The 21,682-nt window shown below is 37.8% G+C and overlaps 2 protein-coding genes across 9 annotated transcripts in view; one reads left to right on the top strand and one right to left on the bottom strand.

Annotated features, from left to right (window-relative positions):
* Window positions 1-3,578, top strand: part of ETNK2 (ethanolamine kinase 2) — a 31,997-nt gene extending 28,419 nt beyond the window's left edge. For both annotated transcript variants that reach the window (XR_015697318.1, XR_015697316.1), the window contains exon 9: window positions 3,477-3,578. The gene's annotated coding sequence lies outside the window, so the exon portion shown is untranslated. The remainder of the gene's footprint in view (window positions 1-3,476) is intronic.
* Window positions 3,579-4,934: 1,356 nt separating this feature from the next.
* Window positions 4,935-21,682, bottom strand: part of SOX13 (SRY-box transcription factor 13) — a 64,829-nt gene continuing 48,081 nt past the window's right edge. For 6 of the 7 annotated variants that reach the window (XM_087720006.1, XM_014076248.2, XM_014076246.2 and 3 more), the window contains 7 exons: window positions 21,234-21,316; window positions 21,002-21,152; window positions 19,237-19,346; window positions 16,977-17,073; window positions 16,546-16,689; window positions 9,016-9,232; window positions 4,935-8,301 (listed from right to left, as the gene is read on the bottom strand). In XM_087720006.1, coding sequence (XP_087576132.1) covers window positions 8,022-8,301; window positions 9,016-9,232; window positions 16,546-16,689; window positions 16,977-17,073; window positions 19,237-19,346; window positions 21,002-21,152; window positions 21,234-21,316 — 1,082 coding nt within the window. In that variant the 3' untranslated portion in view covers window positions 4,935-8,021. The remainder of the gene's footprint in view (window positions 8,302-9,015; window positions 9,233-16,545; window positions 16,690-16,976; window positions 17,074-19,236; window positions 19,347-21,001; window positions 21,153-21,233; window positions 21,317-21,682) is intronic. The other variant, XM_014076250.2, reaches the window with a different exon arrangement.

Below are 21,682 nucleotides of genomic sequence, written 5' to 3'. Positions count from 1 at the left end.
TTCATTATTAAGAACAACTACCTTGGTCTTTCTTGCATTAATGTTCAGATAACTACCAGACCCCCCAAATGGATAGTAGAAAGCAGGACAGCTTTCTAATTATAGGGTATCCCTAAGCGTTATGAACACATCCTCCATACTGAGGTTAGGATATGAAACAATTGAAGTAATTCTTTGATGTTTCCTATTTATAAATGTAGCTATTGTTATTTGGTAAATAATAGTTACAGGAATGATCTTGTGAAAATTGGCCAAACCCTATGTTTTATGATAGGACCACACTAAACCTCACTGTGAATCTAACCAGCATGATTTGAAATCCTTCAAATGAATTTGACTTCAACTCCCAGTAAGCAGTATAGGCAATGCATTATGGGAGGTTTATACAGAGAGGTGTAATTTGTGAATGTAAATACAGATGAAGAAAAAACATATAAGATCTTGTCTATGGTCACTTCTTATGACAATCATTATTGATGAACAAAATTCATGAACTTCTGCCTTCTCAGTACTTCTGATCTCATGCTGTAATGGGATTGACATCTGTTTATATATAATCCTTCCAAATAATGGAGATGTTGGAGGATAAACTGTATTAATTAGATGGATATAATGAGCAGGATCAGCAGAGTACAGCTGTGGAGAAAGGATCAAGAATGGCATAAATCATCTTGCTCAGAAAACAAAATGTGTGACTTCATTGTTATGCTTCTGCCCCTCTTAGAAAACACTTCCCCTTCCTTCTTCCCTTTCTTAATTGACGATAGGACTTCCTTGGTCACTTTTTTTGCAAGCCTTTTCCTTTAAAGGTGCCATAGTTTGCTTTGCCTGTTCTTACCCATGCCTTCTGACCCTCTCATTAAAAAGTCTGCTTTTCCCACTTGTTCCTTCCTTCCATCTCTCTTACAAGCAAGATGCTGAATTCTGAATGTTGTGCTCCAAAAGCACAACATACCAGTCAGGAGACACAAGAAGACATTACAACTTTCAGACCCATAAAGTTCCTACTGAGAATTTCCCCAGGGTAAAAAGAGCAGATCCTTCAGCCAAAGGTAAATTTCCTTCACTTTTGATGCAGCAAAAAGATAACCCTTCTTGTTTGGGCAAAAGTATTCTGACAGGCCTCCAGAGGGCATCAAAGAGTAATGAATTCATCCTTTCTTTTGAACCAGTAGCTGCAAAGGCCTGCTTATGAACCATTTTCCTTCTCTCCCCCTCCCCAAACTAAATAGCGGCTTTTGTACCCTAGGCAATTTTTGTGACATTGTAATGCCATCTTTTTCTTAAAGGGGCAGACTGTCATTGTCAGCAGCCTTATTCACTGATAAATGACCCCTGATAGTTTGGATAATGGGATGAGGTGGAGCTAGAAAAGTGAGTTAAATACTAGGGAAAGGGCTTCGTCGTGTGTGTATATTGGGGGGGGGGGGAGATTAGCCTCAGATTGGAAAGTTTAAGAAGCTTGTAGTGTGCTGAACTTCAGGGTGAAATCACATCAGGGTGAAGAACCTGTAATCCTCTACACACTATCTGTCCTTGATTCATTGGGAGGGCAGGAAAAAATCATAAACCCGTGCTATTTTTTGCCTTTCAAGTTTGTTAGGTTAGGTGATAAGTAAAGCTTATGCCTCATATTTAGAAGCTTTCTGGATGGAGGGATTCAATTTCTGGAAGAAATTCTTAGAAGGGATGGTACAAAAAAATGTTAAACGCCAACAATTTCCCCCCAATCAATCTCAGAATGGCTCATAATTGTCCTGACTACAGTTCTTTTGGAATGGCCAGGCCAACCTCTGTGCCTTCCATCCAATCAAGAAGAGAGCACAGAAATTGGATCTTGAGCAGCAACATCTCCCTCTCTGCCTCTACCTTTTACTTTGCTGTCTTTGTTCTTAAGGAGGAAAAAAAGCAAATGAAAAATTTCTACATGTGTTATGATGCTTTCACAAGCAAGGGAGGTGGTGGAAGTGGAGAGTCATGGAATTGGTTCAACAGTGGGCAAAGATTTGGCCCATTTAACCCTGACTTCAAAATGGAAATGTTTTTATTTGAATTTCTGTGTAACCAATCTGCCCTTTTTCAGAAATAATGTACTATATATAGAAATTGGAGCCAGAGCATGGATTGCTGCAGCAGTATAAACAGTACGAAAGCCCCATGGACCAGTGTCATGAATTATATCATTCCCCATCTTCTGAGCAAATTGGAGGCTTAAGCTGTCTTTGACATCTCCACCCATTAGATCAGGATGGAACCTGCTGTCAGGATCTATGTTGCACTCTTTGCATAGCCTTTGCAATACTTTCAAATCAAGGATTAGCATTTTTCCAAGCTAGTGCTTCCTGAATATTTGTATGGAAGCTAAAATGGTTTTTAAATACTGAGTTGCTCCGAGCATTTTCGGCAAACTAATCTTCACAAGATCATATAACATGCATGCTATCCACTAGGGAGAATAAAAGGAATAACATAATAGGAAGTTTTAGGAAATAAGTGAACTTATTATACAGCAAGGATTTTTCAACCCTCCTCTTTACTTCAGAGGAATTCACAATCGTACTGCACTGTCATGTTCTCAGTGTTGACACATTAATATGCACAAGTCTCTTTCATTATGTGATGTCATAGTGAGGTGAAAGCTTCTGAGAGAATTTAGATCTACCTAAAAACAGTAAAACACATTTGTCTCCTGAAGATTAAAGTATATGGATTATGCCAGTATGAAATAGAAATCTCTGTAGATTATTGTACTCTTAAAACAATCACAGCATACCAGCAAACTGTTAAAAAGACCTGAAGAATCATTGGCCTTATCTCAGAGGCATCACAAACATCCCAACACACCATATTGAGGTGTATTGATGTATATCTCTACTCTTCATATAGTCAGAATCAAGCAATTTATGAAGTTTTACAGCTTGATTTTTGTACCATGAAAAATTGATTTCGTGGCCTGAATAGTTATCTGAACACAAACAAGACTGCAGTCTGGGTGACATTGTATATGTGGTATTGTATATTTGAAAGAAATCTTAATTGTGTAGTTGTGTGGTGTAGTTACTGTTTGAAATATACAACTTCTTTGAGCTTTAGGGGTTTTCAGAACCATTGCTTTCTGTGGAGCTTGTTTGTCTCGAGAGCAAAACAATTGAGCAAACTGAGGTAACAGGGAAACTCCAACAAAGGTATCTTTAATATGGGCAGAGCTTTCCCAGTTCATGCACAGCCACCAAGTAATGAACTGGTTAGGCTAAACTTTCAAGGATTAGTCTACATATCTTAGTTGGTTACCTCACAGTGGCTTGCTTTTTTAAAAAAACAAGTGTAGATGCCAGCACATCTCTCTCTGTTTGTGGCACCACTAATTTTCTTATTAGCAATTTTCATGTACTCCGTTCCATGTACATAAACAATACAAGATTTTTCTGTATTATGATAGTTGCTGACAATACTGAATGAACTGTGTGTTCCTACAGGTGCACGTCAAATCGGTGGACTTTGTTCTTGAAAGACAAAAAGGAACCTTTTAAACACCAAATGTCTCTTTTTATCTATAAAGCCAATGTTAAAATTAAAAACTGGAGGGGAGATGTTTTGTTTCTGAGTAATCAACTATTCATATTATGCAGCTTATTGTCCTTGGTTAGTTCATTTGTTTAAATCAGTGGCTAAATTAGGCTGGGAGCTGTGCTTCAGCAGCAACGAAAGGATTCCAGATTCTCTATCCTTGCTGTCTTCTGCCCCAATACTTATTCTACACAAGTAGTAGTATTTCTTGTTATGTTTCACTGGCTTGATTTGGAAGAGGTAGAAAGAAGTAGCAGCTACTAACCTAATGGACACAATCATACATACTACATGTCTGGGCCAAAGATGAAGACAAATCCCCGTCTCCCTCAAGAGATTTTCCTGTATCATTCAACTGCTCAAGGTCATCATCTTTCAAAGCAGACAGAAAATAAGTCCATGGATCCGTACAGCATAGTGCTCCATAACACAGAGACATTCTCATTCCAAAGGCACTAATGATCAAGATGACACAGCCAACTATCTCTGTCATGTTAGTTTTTGAACCACTGCCAACATACATACTGTGTGGTTGCTGAGGCTTATGACTGCTACAGCAACTCCTATCTTACATTGATGGATTGCAGTATCTGACTGGCAAAGCAAAGAAAGAGGGCCCCAAGCTGTCTGCTGTAGCAATGAAAGTATTGTAGATTCTGTGAGATGCACCTCTCTCATTTGAAGTAGCTTGGAACAAGGAATCTTGAAACAGCAGGACAAGGTGAAGTACTCCAGTCTTCTTTTCCAATTTCAATTGAAATTAATCACAAATGGCTTTCTAAAAGACCATTTGTTTAAAAAGAATTATTTTAATACTCAAAATATATGCATAGTCTCTGCCACTAAACATCTAAAGATATAATCTAAGAATATCTTGATGAAAAAATTTCAGAAATATATATTTTCATCCCATAAATAATAGACTTGAGATTCCGAAGATGTTAAACACATTATTATGAACAAGGATGATATAGCATCATAATGCTGATGCAGGGAATGGTAAACATTAATGGCATTATCACTTGTAAATGACTATACTATGTACTTTCAAGGAAATAAGCCCCTTTAAGAACAGTGGAATTTACTACCTCGTAAACACATGGAAGCCTGTGATGTTAAGCTTCAATCTTACACAAACCTACCTGAAGTAAATCTTATTGAACTTCCTGGGAGTTTCTTCCAAGTAAACCTACATAATAACTACATCAATGTTTGCAGATAATTCAGGGGAAGTCTAGCATCATGTACTTTCTCTATTTTAAAGACTAATCATTACACCTCCATGGCCTTTAACTGTTGTTAAAGGGAACAGGCACAATGGATTAGGTGGCAAAATGAATTTTACAAAACTAGAATTAGCACAGATCTCTGTTCCAAAACATCTTTATTGTACCAAGAAAAAGAAAACCCTTTATAAACAAAGAGTGTTGAAATATACAGGTTAAGTTACTAGTCTTATTAACAAAATAAAGCTCTATCTATATGTACAGACTTTTTGAAACAAAACAAAAATAAAGCAGCAGCCAGTTGCTAGAGCACAGTGGAAAGGGATAGGATTATGAAAAACTGAAGGAATGGGAAACAATATAGATCAAAGAAATTCATCTTTCTTGATGCTCTCCAGTTGCTAGACTATAACTCCATGATGCTTGCCCAAAATGCCCATTAAGATGTTGAAAGTGATGGGTGTTGTAATCTAAAACATCTAGAGGGCACAGGGATTTTTTTTTAAAAGGTGGAACAGGAACTAAGTGATCCACTCCTCTCTAGAAGATATAATTGCATTTTCCTCTTTTCAAAATTAGAATAAAGGGAAGTAAGTTAGAACTCCAGATTCTATCCGGATACACCTCAGGTGCACGGTCTTATAGTGACACTAAACTCTGTGATGACACTACACAGACTAAGATCAAATTTCAAAGTGACAACTATTCTATTGCAAGAAAAATCATGCTTTGCAAGCTCAGCATGAAACTTCTGTCAACTTCAGATTTGCATTACATTTTAGCAGACATGTGAAGGACCACACTCCTAAAGATGGTGAGATAAAAAACCAATATTCAGGGGTCTGTAAGGAATGAAATGGATGCATAAATCCTCTGTAAAATATAAGGAATGTATCTCATTCTTAATCACTTCCCAGTTATCAATATTACAAAAAATAGTGATCTTTTGCCATATCTATTTGTACTAGAGTACAAAAGAGATGCTAGTGGGCTTTTTGTAATATTAGACTAAGGGTGACTCCAAACTGTGTATGATATTATCAATCCTTACTTTTCTGCCAGAAATGATAAACAGGCTTGTAGTTTGCCATCTCTGCAAGCGCACATATTGTTATGGGGTTCATTCTGCAGTGGGCATGATACAATCATGTGGGCAATGCTAAATTTCTTCCATGATCTCATATCTGGTCTCAAATTGTGGAGATCAGTGGTTATATTAATAACTTGGTCACCCTAACACAAAAAGGAGACCTTGTCAAAAAATGAAGAATGACATGTTTACTTTAAGAACACCCAATTTAGTTTCTCAGTGATGTTACAATTTCATAGCAGAAAATAAAAGATTCCCATGCTGAGATTTAAATCCAATGAAAGCGTACAAAAATATTTAAAGGACTATCTAGGGGCAAAATATGTAAAAAAGTGTCTGCAAATGTATATAATTCATACATCAGAAACATAACTGTGCATGTGTATATCATGACTCTGTACATCCTATATGCCTCTCTCATCACTGTTCTTTCCATGTACTGAAGCTATCCACAGGTTAACCATTAACTAAGAACGCTTAGCTAATTTAAACCAGGGCAAGACTGCTGCTTTCACTAATGCCACTAAAGGATAAAGAGTAAGGAGGAGATGAAAGAAGCCACTCGAACACATTATACACTCAACCTGGATGATTTGAGCATGATAAGCAAACAAGTACTTATACTGAAAACTATGAGTGTTGAGTTCAATGTATGGAAAACATGAATTTACAAATATACTGAAGCCTACCAGAGGCTCAATAAACCAGAATGATGAAAGTGGACAAACCCCTTGAAAATTGCTGAATTATAACATCTTCTTCCTAATAAACTGTAACTCAGAACTAGAAGGACACAGGGTTCCTACACTGTATTACAGCATCATTAGATTAATTCAATAAAAGAATTTTTATTTCCTTCACAGAAGATGGTTCAGAATAGTTTTTCTAAGGTGCCCTTCACATGGTGTCTGTATGTTGGATTATAATTCCCATTATGCACCTTTAGTGCTCTAGTGGGTGGGCATGAAAGAACTGTTACCTACATAGGAAAACAATTTTGGAAAGATTGCCTCAGAAACTTCACATTTTATCCCTTAAACATCAAGTCAGCGTTCTATTGTTGCAGGGTGTTCTCCTGTGTGTACTGAGCGTTGGCAAGCAAACGAGGGTAGGAGGGAAACAGGCCATGGCTTAATTTATAAGTTGGGCCAAGGTTGCCAAGGGTAAAGAGGGCCCTTCGAGACCTCGGTTGCTATTCATTCAAGTCCGGAGCTAAAAATGGCTCCATGGGAATTTATTGGCAGGGCCGGTGGGAATTGAACAAAACAAACACAGGACAAAGTGAAGTTGGAGTGGGGGGAAAAGGCAGAACTAGTTGAAATCCGGAATGAAGGGGAAATAAGTGTTCCACCCAGATGTTTCATTTCAGGAAAGTGAAAATGCTCCCCAAATGTTGGTTGAATGCTAGTGATTGGATGGCTAATAAAAGCTGATGCAACTTGGCCAAGTTGTAAACAGGTGAGGTCTCTATTTGGCTGTTGGTAAAGTAAGCTTTTACATCAGCTTTATGGGGAAAGGAGAAAAAGCCGTAGAGGAAATGTACAAGAGACATAATTGCTACTCAGCCACAGACCATTTGCCCCTAACTCCAACACAACTGAACACTACAGAAAAGGTAGACACAGTTGTGACTGGAAGGAAGAAGCTTTTTCTAGTCAAACTTTCATTTCTGAGAACATAACACTTAATACTGAGCTGCTAGGAAGATGGGTTCAAAGATTATAGATTCTGAAATCTGCTGCTCAGTATTTCTATCTCATTGTTTATCCCTTAGTGACTCCAAAATACTTTGTTCCCTGAACTTCAGTGAAGATTTGGGATATCCTTAGCAGGAGTTCTGACCTTAGTAGAAAAAAATACCAAATTTGTTACAAGAGTCATAGTCAATTAATATTCAATTTCCTTGGGGTAAATTCAGCAGGTCAAAGACAAAATTCCTTCCTTTCCACAGAAGATAAATGGATGGGAAATAAACTCTACCAATATCACAGATGGTGGCATAAAGAATTGTTCCTCTGCTCCATGTCTGTTTCCACTTTAACAAGCTCCCTCCTTGTTTCTTCCAATGCCATTAATTGTTCCAGATTAGAAAGAGGACAAAGGCTTGTCCATATTTTCCATACTTGCTCCTTGTGACATTAGTCCGTGAGAACCACTAGCTCGCCATCACTCTTCTCCTCGCCCTCAGAATCCTCATCTTCACTGTAGTGGTACATCTCCCCATCAGGCATTGAATGACTGTCCTCTGTCCCATCCCCCTCCTCTGGCTTCAGACTACATGTGTTCACTATGACTGGCATGTTTGGTTCCATGCCATGGGACAAGTAGTGATCCATCAGTGGTGGAGCCAGCTGAATCCCAACTGATCGCTGGTACATGAGATCCGAAGAGGAAGGTGGCATCTGGCTGCTTTGGGGCCTAGGAAAGACATTATAATGTATCATAAAAGTTATGCCATCTTACATTCTGTTCCTCCCCCACCTCCAAATCCACATTCATAACATTATTACCGCACTTCCCAACATGGAAACAGATAAGCAAGAATAGAGAAGCTGTGATCTTCTACTACTGAACTAAACATTCCTAATTATTGGTCATGTAACTGAGGTTACAGGTAAATGCAGTTCAGTAGTATCTTGTGGCCCACCAGTTCCTTATTCCTAAGAAACAACAATGCACTGATCACATGTTTGTACAATACTGGTCTCCCTGGAATGAGATCAGATAAACTGTCTTCCAGGAACCTTCTACAAGCAAACATTACTGGACCTTTCCTTCCTTCTTCATCTAAGCTTTCAGAGCTGCCTGATTTCCCCTAAAAGCTAATTATGCTTATATGATCCAGCAAGATGTTTAATCATGCCTTTGATCCCTTCAGTCGGCAAGGCTACAAGACACACAAAAGACCATAAACTGGGTTATCTCTTTGTAAGGTCGGGGCAAATAAGCCAAGGAAGACATTGCAGGTTACTATTAATGATGATTTGGGAACCTGAACCTTATTACACTATCACTGCCTTGCAAAAGATGATCTGTGCCGATCCTTAAAAGAGATGAATTTCAGACCTAGGAACCTGCTGGCTCAGATAGCTGTGCTCAGGAGGAACAGAGAAAAGGGACAGGAAGCCTCACGCAATCAGGTAGCCCTGCCTGGCGTCCTGGCGCCGATTCCTCATCAGTGCCTTGTACTCGCCAACACGAAGCCGCTTCCCTTCCACAATGCAGGTGCGTTTGGGGCGGGGCTTGTACTTGTAATTGGGATACTTCTCTAGATGCTGGCGACTCAGCCGTGCTTGCTCTTCATAATAGGGCTGCTTCTCCTGATTGGACATGGATTTCCATCGGGATCCTATAAAAACATAGAGCAATGAAAGGAGATGGTTTCATTTACCATTTTTAAAATTTTCTTCTACTGTATGGTCCTTATCAGTCTTATGTTACGCCAGAATACTTCTTCCTAACAAATGGGCTTAGAAGAAAAAAGTTGACTACTGTAGATCAAGGTGAAAAACGCCTCCATGTCTACAATGATTTCCCTGAAATAGCCAATGCAAAACAAATATGTCATCTTTAAAAACAGAGTTTGAGATATAAAACAGGGACGGGCAATCTTTAGATAACCAGAAACCAAACAACAGCAGCAGCAACTTGTTTTTCTTTGAATTGCAGTGAGCAGATAGAAAAGCAAACTGGCTAGAAACATTACCAGGGCTTTCTAAATTTTCAAAGGTTGGGGAATTATTTTCCCCCTTTGTTGCTGAAATACAATTTCAGCCTACTTTGAGATGTGTACATTTTTTATTTTGGTTTTGCTAATTTTTGTAATCAGAAGGTTCTTGAGGGCTGATGTTATACGCAACAGCTCAGTCCCTTTGAAAGATAAATTATATGAAGAGTTAGTGTAAACTGTTTCTTTAACCAGATGCAGTTCTAAAGGTTATCACACAACTCTGCATTTATCTTTTATTACCATTCAGGCAAAACGAATTATTTCTACAGACTGCTTTATGTCTAAGAACATAGGGGAAATTCTACACTAGCAAGGCTAGTACTGAAGACTATCTGGATGGATCATATCACACAGGAACTAGGAGCTCAAGAAAACATCTGGCTGTGTTGCCTATCTAGAAATGTAAACTGAGATATTAAGCAAGCCATACAATGTAGTTTTAATGGATGTTCTGGGTCTTGTGGATTACAAGATACATGTAGCCCTCAAATTACAACTACAATAGAGCCCAATATTTATGTTGCTAAGCAAGATAGTTTTTAGGTACATTTTGCCCCATTTTATGACCTTTCTTGCCACAGTTGTTGGGAGAATCATGGCAGTTGTTAAGTTAGTAACACAGTTGTTAAATGAATCTGGCTTCCCCATTGACTTTGCTTGTCAGAAGGCTACATATGACCCCTAGACACTGTAACCATCATAAATACATGCCAGTTGCCAAGCATCTCAATTTTGATCAAATGACCATGAGGATGCTACAATGGTGTTAAGTCACTTTTTTCAGTGCTGTTGCAACTTCAGATGGTCATTAAATGAATGATTTTATGTCAAGGACTACCTCAATTTGACAAAAACTAGACCGGGCATTAACTCCGTTTCAAAATGTAAGCATATCAAAATGAAAACAAAATTCCAAATTTCCCCCCTTCTTTTTTTTCAGAAGGCAAACTAATTTTCTCACAAAGTGTAATTCATGGAAATGGAGGCAAGGATCAGAGATGCATCCAGATGAGTCCTGTTTATTTAGGAATAAAATTGTTAGATTTGCTAACCACTTCACTATGAATGTCTAGGCGGTGTGCAAAATTAAAACCAAAAACAAAGCAAAAAATAATGCAGTAAAAAATAAACTGTAAAGAAGGAAAAATAAGAGCACAAATTTTCCTCTAGCTCAGTGTGTCTCAAAGTTGGCAACTTTAAGATGAGTGGATTTCAACTCCCAGAATTCCTTGGCCAGGCATGGAGTTGAAGTCCACACATCTTAAAGTTGCCAGATGTTGAAAAACACTACTCCAGATACTTGATTACCAATGACCTTCTAGAAAAGCCAGATTCTAACTATTCTCCATAAGGCTGTAAGAGAGTGGGGAATTCTTGCTTAGCTCCTGAAGAAGAGGTGGTATTCTACCAGTTAGGACGAGTTCACCCTAATTGGTAGCAGAAATCGCAGGGTGCTCCGCCCTCCCACCCTGGCTCTACAGCATCCCATTCAGTCCCTTTTTAGTCAAAGCACATGCACGGACACGCATGCTCACATTTGCAAACCAGTAGGGAAAGTAAGTGAATACCACCCCTGCCCTGAAGCACAGGTATATTAACCTGTATACATATTTATTTATTTGTTTGTTTGTCTGTTTGTTTGTTTGTTTATTTATTTATTTGTCTTGTATGCCGCCCACTCCCAGAGGACTCCGGGCGGCTCACAAAAGACAAGGGAAAGGGGGAAACGAGACAAAGACAACATATTAAAAACAAAACCAACATTCACAATTTCCGTGGAGGTAGATGCTTCTCAGCCCCCCCAGCCTGCTGGAACAGCCAGGACTTGGTGGCTTTGCGGAAGGCCGGGAGGGTAGTAAGGGTCCGGATCTCAACAGGGAGCTCGTTCCAGAGGGCCGGAGCTGCAACAGAGAAGGCTCTCCCCCGGGGAGTCGCCAGCCGACATTGGCTGGCAGATGGAATCCGGAGGAGACCTAACCTGTGAGATCTAATTGGTCTGAGAGAGGTAATCGGCAGGAGGCGGTCTCTCAGGTACCCAGGTCTGATGCCATGTAGCGACCAGCACCTTGAAGCGGATTCGGAGACTAATAGGTAGCCAGTGCAGCTCGCGGAGGATAGGTGTAACGTGGGTGTACCTTGGTGCACCCACAATTGCTCGCGCAGCTGCATTCTGGATTATTTAATCAGCATTTAACTGTATATCAACATAAAGGCACCTTATTACTACATCATGTGGGGAAAGTGTCATTTGTGAAGATGCACCATTGCCAAACTGCAAGAGAATCCATTTATTTAATGAGACCTTTCACATTTCTCAAATATTGTATTAATTGACTTGTGCCATTTTATATAACATCAGGTAAATGCGAAAGTAAAAGGCACAGAAGTACAGCTCTTTTCCTTACTGCTTTTCTCTTACAAATGGGAGGCTCTAAAACTATGGCTGCCACCTATTGCTAACTAAAACTCTTCTGTCCTGCTGACCTTTTCTGTCACCTTCCTACAGGGCTCTTAGAATTCTTTCAAGCCCAAGGTATGAGGAACAGGTGGAACAGCTAAAATAGGCTGGCCTTCTGGGTGACAGGAATTCCCTGGGTTGTGTGACCTTAACTGTCATGCCCACCAGAGAGTTTGTGAAGAATTGAGGTTGGAGAGATGGGGAAGGTTTCACCCAAGCAGTTAAATCTGGGGAACACAGTCTAAGAAGTCTACAGCTGATGGAACTTGAGAAAAAGTTACGCCTAAACAAATTTTTTAGGTCAACAAAAATCCTAGGATTTCGGATAAGAAAATTAGCATTGCTGGTAAAATTATCTTATCATATTTCAGAGTCAACGTAATTCAAATAATACTGAGCTTATACAAAATAATCATAATTTCATATAAACTTTCAAAATGAAGACAGGGTTCAGCCATATGTATTTTTCTCTATGTTGTCATTATTGTTTTCCCTTTGTACTTTCCTATTATATGAGTTTACTTACATTCAGTTTGGTTTGTTTTTCTACAGGACAAAACAAAACAAATAAAGTCAGAAGCAAAAGTTCCTTTTTTCACTTTTAGGCATCAAATCTAGAAATGGAGGAGTCAAAAAGACAGAGTGGATCATATTGTCTGCCAGGTGAAGGCAGCATTTCTGAATGTTCCCCTTGAAAAACAAAATTTGCCTTGGTAATTAAAATGAGAGGGGAGAGAGGAGAGATCCCCAATTAGCTTTCAATAGACAAAAAAGATGCTTACAATCTGGATATGAGGTTCCCGAACTCTCCTTCCCCCATGGTCATGTGATTGCACTTGGGGGGGGGCACTCAGCAACCCATTTCCAGCTGTTTGTAGTATCATGTGGTCACATGATCTTTTATGTTTTTTTGCTGGAAACTGGTATTTACTTCTGGTTTCTGGCAAAAAAACATCCATTCTGAACAATGGCTTCACTTAAGGATCATGGCATTTGCTAATGATTACTACAAAGGTCATTTTAAAAAATCAGTCATAAGATGACCTGCTTAACAACTGGCACCACTTACATCCATAAATCTGGGCTCAATTACAGTTGTAAGTCGAGGGCTATCTGTACTTACTGTCTCAGTGCATTCTATCATATTATTTTGCTTTATCTTCTGAGTACAACAATGTTATATTCATTATATATTAGAAATAGAAAAACAAAACAAATTCATACATCATCTAATTGTGCCTGAGAAACAGATAAAACCACCAAGACATTTGCTATTGAGACACAATTTCCTACTACTCAAAATACATTCTTCTAAAGAAATAAATCTGTAAGCTTCTAACTGTGAATCCATCATTGTGGTTATTGTAATACTTAAAACTTTTCAATGGTTTAAGCTGATGAGGTGCACAGGAAGCACCAGATCAATATTGTTGTATCTGAAAGTTTATTTTAACCTCATTACCCGAGTTCTAATTAAGGACACAGGATGTAACCCACAAACCTCTACTGAAACTTTCAAGTCCATTCCTAGTAGCATGGATATGTTCTTCAGAAACCGCACCAATCTCTCTAAATAACTAACCAGTCTATGCTGACTCTCAAGGACTACAGTTAAATATTAGCTCATGTGGTAAGAAGAGGAACTCTGAGTGACGAACCACTACCACAAAGGAGGATTATTTTTATTGAGCAATGGCAGAATGTAAAGCTGAAATAAGTATTAAATTATCATCTTCTACCTGTGTCACACAAGGAGCATGGAAAAATATAAAAAAGCAAGGAAGTTGGTATCACCCAGACTTTCTAAAACTAAGCAGAAAGCTCCACTGAATGATTGAAAGAGCACCTTGTAAAGTACTGTGCTATGTCTTTGATCTTTTCCTGTGAAAATTGAAAAGCAGCACTGAGAAGAACTGTTGGCTATCTTCAGTTTATGATGCAGTTAGGTTAAACATGTTTTACCTCGTATTGTTTTAATCCATCATACTTTAAAACCAATCTTTGCCATCCTGATTTTATTTTTAAATTTTGATTTTTTTAAAAAAAAAATCCAGTTAATGAAATAGAAGCTGCCACTCTACAAAACACAATGTCAGGCCCTACATTTTTTTTTTCAGTATTCCAGGGCCCAATCTCTAGAAAATAAAATAAAAAATGCTAACTAGCTCAATGTTAGCATATTACTTGGAAATGTGATCACTTGCCTAAAAAGAAGGCAAAATAAATTAGCTGGTAGTGATTCTGGAAATAATTTTAGGAAGTCACTTTTCTTCTGGTAAATCTGATATTAGCTGTGTCCCCCATGACAGAAATTGGGGGGGGGGTCTCTTTGGCCCCACCATTTTGTGAGTGTTCCTGCAACATGCTCTCAAAATTCCAAATGTGTTCACTAGCCTGGTTTGGATTAACTTTTCAAAATATACTTACTGAAATACTTTTCAAAGCATATTTAATGCAGAGTTCTGGTTTGTTCTCACAATCAATTTCTTCAGAGACTTGTGTTTATTACAACTGACATCTTTGAATATTATTCCCCTTGATCAATCTGATAACATATTACTGTTTCATAAAACAGCAGAACATATACTAATATTGCTCTGTGAGATAGAATTTGAATTCATTCTTCTATTGGGAATATTATTTAGTAGAGCTTATTTTATGCATGAACAAGGATGTATTCCCTTCTTTATTGACTATTCAACTATAAATATGTAGATAATTTCTTACCCAAAAGAGTTTATTGCTCTCACACAGCCTATGTGATCTGATGATGTTGATATTACCAATCAATAGTTATCATAATAATCATTGCTCCCACCCTTTGGAACATTCCTCCCCCCAAAGGTGAGGTAGGTCCCCACACTCCTGGTCTTTCTAAAATGGCTCTGCTGTCTCACTTGGGGTCATGGGAGAGAATGCAGCCATGGGGCTGGTAGTACCCTGAAGGCCCTCCTTCTGCCTTTTAATTAACTTTTAATGTTGAATTTTAACTATCTTGTCTCTTATTTAAATGTTATATACAGCTTTCATGTTTTAATATTTTACTTGTATACTGCCTAGAGTCCCTCTATGAGGGAGATGGGCAGTTCTAAATTTGATAAATAATAGCAACAATAATAGTAGTGCCTTCTGAAGCCAGTCTACAGGTACTATGATTGCAAAACCTGATACATTTCATTTGCTTGCAAAACATGATCATATATTTGTGTAGCAAATACTGTAACATATTTGACAAGTTATTTAATTGTTGCTGTTGCTGTTTTGGACTGTACTTGATAAGGTTGCTAAGGGGCTAACTACCACATTACCAGATTTTCTGTACATAGTAACTACAAGGCAATAACTCATAAAGGGTCTTCAATTGTTTTGGTCACTACAAAACAGCCCTGCCTACCCAGACTTTATTACACAATGTACATAACCAAATTGAAATTAAGTGATGTTTAGTTGAATGGATAGCTACAATTCTAAAGCATATTTAAAGTTAATTGTGAACAGGCCCATATTGGCACAGTCAACAAAGTTTGGTTTAGTATGATCTCTGAATTTAACTATACTTTCATTTAATTTCCATCTTCTTTGTGACCTTAGATACATCTTACATCTTTATCACATGGGCCTATTTTGCAACGAATAATCCTTTCTTCCTACTTATCATAAATTCTGAAGATAATTCTGAAGTTTAGAGAAAATTATTAGGTATGTTTGTAGATTCTATCAAATTTACACTCCAGTCATGACCAAACCCTGAGGTAACAATAACCCTGTTATAAAATTGTGCATTTCAGAACTCAGGCATAATACTAGGCATAGTGATTAGGGAAAGACTATTCTCTATTTTAAAAAATCTTGTAAACTCCAGGTTTTCATACACTAGCTCTTTGAACTGATATTAATAAAGAACTTCAGAGCAAAGAATCTAAGCTTGACATCCCATTCCTAGACAGGAAGCTTTCCCCCCAATGACTAACAAAAACTCTAAACAATAAGATACAGAATGGGTTTGCAGCTCATTCTGGTAGGGAAAAAAAGCTTCCCTACTGAGCAAAGAGGCTCTGTTTTAAGTTTTTATTTGAATTCTGGGGCAAGCAATGAATTTAACTTTGTGACTAAGACCTTGTCTAGCTTTCTCTTTAGTCTGAGATTCATATCATTTAAAAAAAGGTCTACAACCACAACTGTATAAATAGCACCCTGAGAAAAGGCTAGTCTTGGCTTTCTCTTAGATGTGAGCTTATTTTTAAAACAAAAACCTACATTCAACATCTCTTTTGCATGTGCAGGTATAAAATCTGAAGAATCATGCTATAATGATAGACAAAGAAAGAGAACTGTGCTTGGTCCCTGTACTAAAGCACACCACCCACTATTAAACTGTTGGAAATTGCCTGTAACTGCAAGGGGCAATTTGTTTGATAGAAATATTAAAAGACATTAGAAAAAAGAACCAACAGATACCAATTTACACATTTACCTAGAATCTTACTGATGCTTGAATTGTGCATGTCTGGGAAAGCTTGCAAAATTTTACGTCTTTCATCCTTGGCCCATACCATAAAAGCATTCATGGGGCGCTTTATGTGGTTGTTGTTCCTGGATTCAGGGAAATGTCGTGAACCTGCCAAGAAAGGACCAAAGAACAGTTCATTAAACTGACCAGACTTGTGGGAGTTTGTGAATTCTGGAAATTGCAAATGGAGGTCATACATAGTTGTCACATCTGCTGTATACGAAATCTGACTACCTGTCAAATTTAGAGAAGTCATGAGGTTTTGACACCGTTAAAAAAATCCTAATTCAGCTACTCAACTACATTTTTTTATTTATTAAAGGAAGCTTGCTTAGATTTTCTCTTCAAAATTCAACACTGGTGAAATTAGTGAGAAAAAGAAAAAATGTCATTACCATCTCCTTCACATGTTAGTAGAGACTCATCCAGTCTGTGAAGAGACGACTCGTCCATCTGTTCTTTTCCAGGTGAAGAATCCAAATTGCTATGATCCTGAAAATATAAGGTTTTCTGCATCTTACCAAGATAAGCAACATTAAAAGTTACTACAGGTAGTCCTTGAATTACAATCATTTGTTAGTGACTGTTCAAAGTTATAACGGCACTGAAAAAAGTGACTTATGACTGTTTTTCACACTGAATGACCACTGCATCCCATAGTTATGTGATCAAAATTCCACTTGGCAACTGGCTCATCTTTATGATAGTCCTGGAGTCATGTGTTCACCTTTTAAGCACTACTGATGAGCAAAATCAATGGGGAAACCAGAGTCATTTTACAACTATGTTACTAACTGAAACCTGCAGTGATTCACTTAACAACTGTGGCAAGAAAAAATGTAAAATGGGCAAACTCACTTAATAACTGTATCTTTTAGTAATATTGGGCTAAACTGTGATAAGTTGAGGACTAATTGTACCAATTATATTTTTCAGAGTATAAGATGCTCTGGAGTATAAGACGCACATTAGTTTTTGGAGAGGAAAATAAGAAAAAAAAATCTGCCTCTGCCTACCAGCATCCATGGTATTCAGCTGACACATGATAACAAGGTCAGCCAATGAATAGACATAGCAACTAAATCAACCAATGAGGGCTATTTGGACTCTCAAATTTGCTGAATGAGCAACAAGGAGATAGGAAAGAGCCTGGCTTAGCTAAGAACTGAAAGCAAAACGGTTTGTGTTTTGCTTGTATTTATTGTTACCTTGGAAAACCTGCTTTTGGTAATGTAGTGTATATTATTATTATTTTGAATCCTGCTGAATCTGTTACTGTGCTTACTGAATGTGATTGCTACTGCAAACTCTGACCAGCCAAATCAGCTTTAGCACTTATTGCAGCCTGATTCAGCATAGCTAATTGGTGGGGTGGATAGGACTGCTGGAATACCCCCAATCAGCTGTTCTAGGCTGTAGGGATTGCCACAGACCATCACTACCTCCATGCCTCATGTTTTTGGCTTCTGGTGGGAGTGCGTGGGGCTATATTCGGTGTATAAGACACACGCAAATTTTCACCCTCTTTTTTGGGGCTGGGGATGGTATGTCTTATACACCAAAAAACACAGTACATATTTCTTGAAGCAATTAACCATCTTAAACCTAGATTTTTAAAATAAATTTTGCTATATGTTACTTATCAAAAGAAAATGCCCTTATATGACCTAAAATATAGTCTGTATAGTCCAAATCTTCTGGACAGGGAACAAAAAAAGAAAGACTACAGGTAACATTATCTGAACAAAAAGAATCTTGGAAACAAGATATTTCATATTTTTTTCTGTTTATAGAAAAAATAAACATTTTTTAGAATATAATTGTTCCTTTTTCTTGTTGAAACTATTTTTTTTCTGTTTATAGAAAAAATAGTTTCAACAAGAAAAAGGAAAATTCAGCAAACATTCTGGATAGCTTCTGTAAATAATACCTTTAAAAAGGAGTCTAAGGAATAAAATGACTTGAATAGCTTTATGGAGTATTGTAATAGAACAAGTATTTTATGTACTTTAAGTTTAGACTAAAATGTCGGAATATGGAGTTCTCATGTATTAGCTTCTATTTATTATATGCTAATCTCAAACCTCTCCAATTTTTACTCTTAGTACATAATTATTGTGATATCATTGAAAACTCTTCCATTAATCATTCAATTTATCAGGTAATGGCCTTCTATCAAGAACATAGACCTCTGAAAAATAACAATTTCAAAAAACACCTCAGTCCCATGATGCTATTGTTTCTATCAAAAATGTTTGGGGGAGTAAATCAAACCAAATATAGTCTTGCCAGCTCACCAAATAATTTCTAGAGTTGGTTATGTTCTACAATGGATCAGGGATGTGTTGAATAAGAATTGGGAAGTGTATACATTTTATCCAATTATTACATTGTCTGAAATGCTACCCTAACATAAACCGTGTCCAATTAGCTCATTTTTTAGAAAATCCTGAACTGAATCTTTTGAAGGTTTATTCATTACTATTCACATCACAGACAATGGCTCTCAAAAACCCAGATACCAGGAGTTTTTTTAATTGATGGACTGCTTTCATTAGACCCTGATACATTTCATTCTTCAAAATTCTAATCTTCATTCAAGGCTTTGTGTCAAAGAGGGTATTCTTTCCTTTTAAGAAAATCAATATCACTTACCTTAATGTATGGATGATTTGGAGAACCATCTATAGCTCTGCTTTGGTTGTGCAGAAGTTGCTGAGCATCTTGTATTGCTTTAGTTATAGCATCTCCCTCTCCAAGGAAGCCTGATATTTAAAAAATACAACAGGTGATCAACTGATATTTAATATCTTCATGATGATCACCAGTGCAAAGAAAACTACTAAACAAAGAAATAACACTTGGACTACCAAATCAAGACTGCAAAAATCCAGACAACCACTATATGGCAGCAAAAGGTTACAGCACGGGTGTCAAACTCGCAGAGTCACATTGCCACCACATGACATTTCACAATGTTTTTCTCATTTGCGGAGCTGGGGTGGGCATGGCCTACATGTGACGCATTCCACCCAGAATTTTATAGCCTGGTTACAATAGCTCTATCCTGCATTTTCCATAAGCATGCCTCTACCACAGCATTATTTCCCCCTCTATACAGCTTCAAGTTAATTTTCTTTTAGAATCAGTGATTGCCTTTTTTCCTCATCAGAAAAATATTTATGATGCAATCCTGTGATTCCTAGGACGATGATACATGAGTCCGAAGAGAACTTCCACTTACATCACTGGCAAGTAAAATCTTCAAGGAGGATTTTCCTGAATATCAGAGGTGATGTAGACTACTGGGGCTACTGGCAGTTGTCCATTGTTAGAAAATAGAAAGAAAAATTATTCCAGCCCTGAAACTTTTATAATTGACTTCACTCCATCTGGAGATGACATGAGATTTTCAATACAAAAAAGACTTCAATTCTAATTAACAAAAGCCTGGAGGGCTCAAGAATTATAACTTTTCTTCTTCCGCATGACCAAAATTGTTGTGCTTGTTATCTTGTGCCTTGAGCTATCATGAAACAGCAGAATATGCATCTCCAACAACAACAAATATACCCTAATGTCTCTAGAAATTCTGCACCACATTATACTTCAGACTAGATTTATGCTTCTCTTCAAGAGTGCAATAAATGTATGTTATCTTTTAGAGTGATTAGAGTATTTTAAGTATCTGCTAACTTCATATTAACTCTAGGAGCCTTGAACTTTATAAATTGCATATATTTCAAAATCATGGATATCCCAAAAGATGATCTAGCACATTGGATATATTGATTTGGATATATGAGCACTCCTGCAACATGAAAGGAGTTGGTTGATCTACATCAAATTTTTCTCTCCTGATTTGTAGAAATTCTCCAAGTTTTCCCAGACATTTTTGGAGATGTTGAGAACTAAATATTTTGCATGCGCAGTGGATGCTTCTTCCTCTGAATTAGCAGTTTCTCTTCTCTCTTCAGCACTGGTGAATCCATAAGATAAAATCCCCAAAGGAATCTTGAGGAAAGCCTTATTCATCCCTTCCTGAATCTAGGGATGTCAAGAATTCTTCCCCAAAGAAAAATCAAGAGCATAAGCCAGGGGTGATATCAACTTTCCTTCACTACCAGTTCACAAAAGTGAGCGTGTATACGCCCACTTCATTCAAACGTGCCACCTCAGCACATGCACAGGACCTTCCGCGCATGCACAAAGCGTCAAAAATGGGATGTGATGACATCTGGGTGGGTGGGCAGAGCCTCCTAGCACCACCGCTACCGGTTCACCTGAACCGGATAGAACCGGCTGACTTGCATCACTGGCATAAGCTAATAAAGCACAGGTATTTTGTAACAAGTTTACAACGAGAAGTCAATCAAATATGCATTTATTTTTCAGCTTTAAATCAGAGGAACAGACCTACCCAAAGGAAGGCTGGGAGGGCTGGTCTGCAACTCTCGAGAAACACCACTGAGGGACTGACTGCTATTAATCTTTAAACCAGGTGTGCTGGAGGCATTGGGGGGTTCAGAGCCTTTAGATTTTGCTGTTAAATTCAGTGGCTGTGAAGATTCCTGAAAACAAAATAGAGAAGATAGAAACATTTTTCTACAAGATTGGAGACCTAAGGAAAAAAGACAATTAAGACGCTTTACCTGGATCTGTAAGTGGCCTGAGCTTGCAGGTCTCTTCAGTGCTGAAGGAGGGGGGCTATGAAGCAGCTGCATTGGATATTCCACTGTAGATTGTAAAGAAACAGAAGAATTGGAGATTGTGTAGAATGTTAAACATAAACTGAGATCCTTATTATGTCAGCAGTGAATGAAGAGGGGGTACAGTGAAACTCAACCTGGAATAAAGTAAAAGGGCCAAATTTGTGCATCTGTCCCCAAACATGTCAAAACATGTGCATTACAGCAACGGGTTTGGGGGCACCAGTCATCAATGTAATAAAGTATTGAACTGTTCTTAGTTCTATGGATCCAGACTATTAGAATGAGAGGGATTTAATTTAGTGATGGCTGACTTTTAATACTAGATTAAAAGGGATCTAAACACAACTACTATGGTAAGACCAGGTATAACCAAATATAACTCAGCTTTA

The sequence above is a fragment of the Thamnophis sirtalis genome, unplaced genomic scaffold (genome assembly GCF_051295495.1).
Source record: "Thamnophis sirtalis isolate CommonGarterSnake01/CBP01778 unplaced genomic scaffold, rThaSir2_p1.2 scaffold_7, whole genome shotgun sequence".
NCBI classification, from domain to species: domain Eukaryota; kingdom Metazoa; phylum Chordata; class Lepidosauria; order Squamata; family Natricidae; genus Thamnophis; species Thamnophis sirtalis.
Note: the sequence above shows the minus strand (reverse complement) of the source record. Positions and strands in the feature narration are given on the sequence as shown.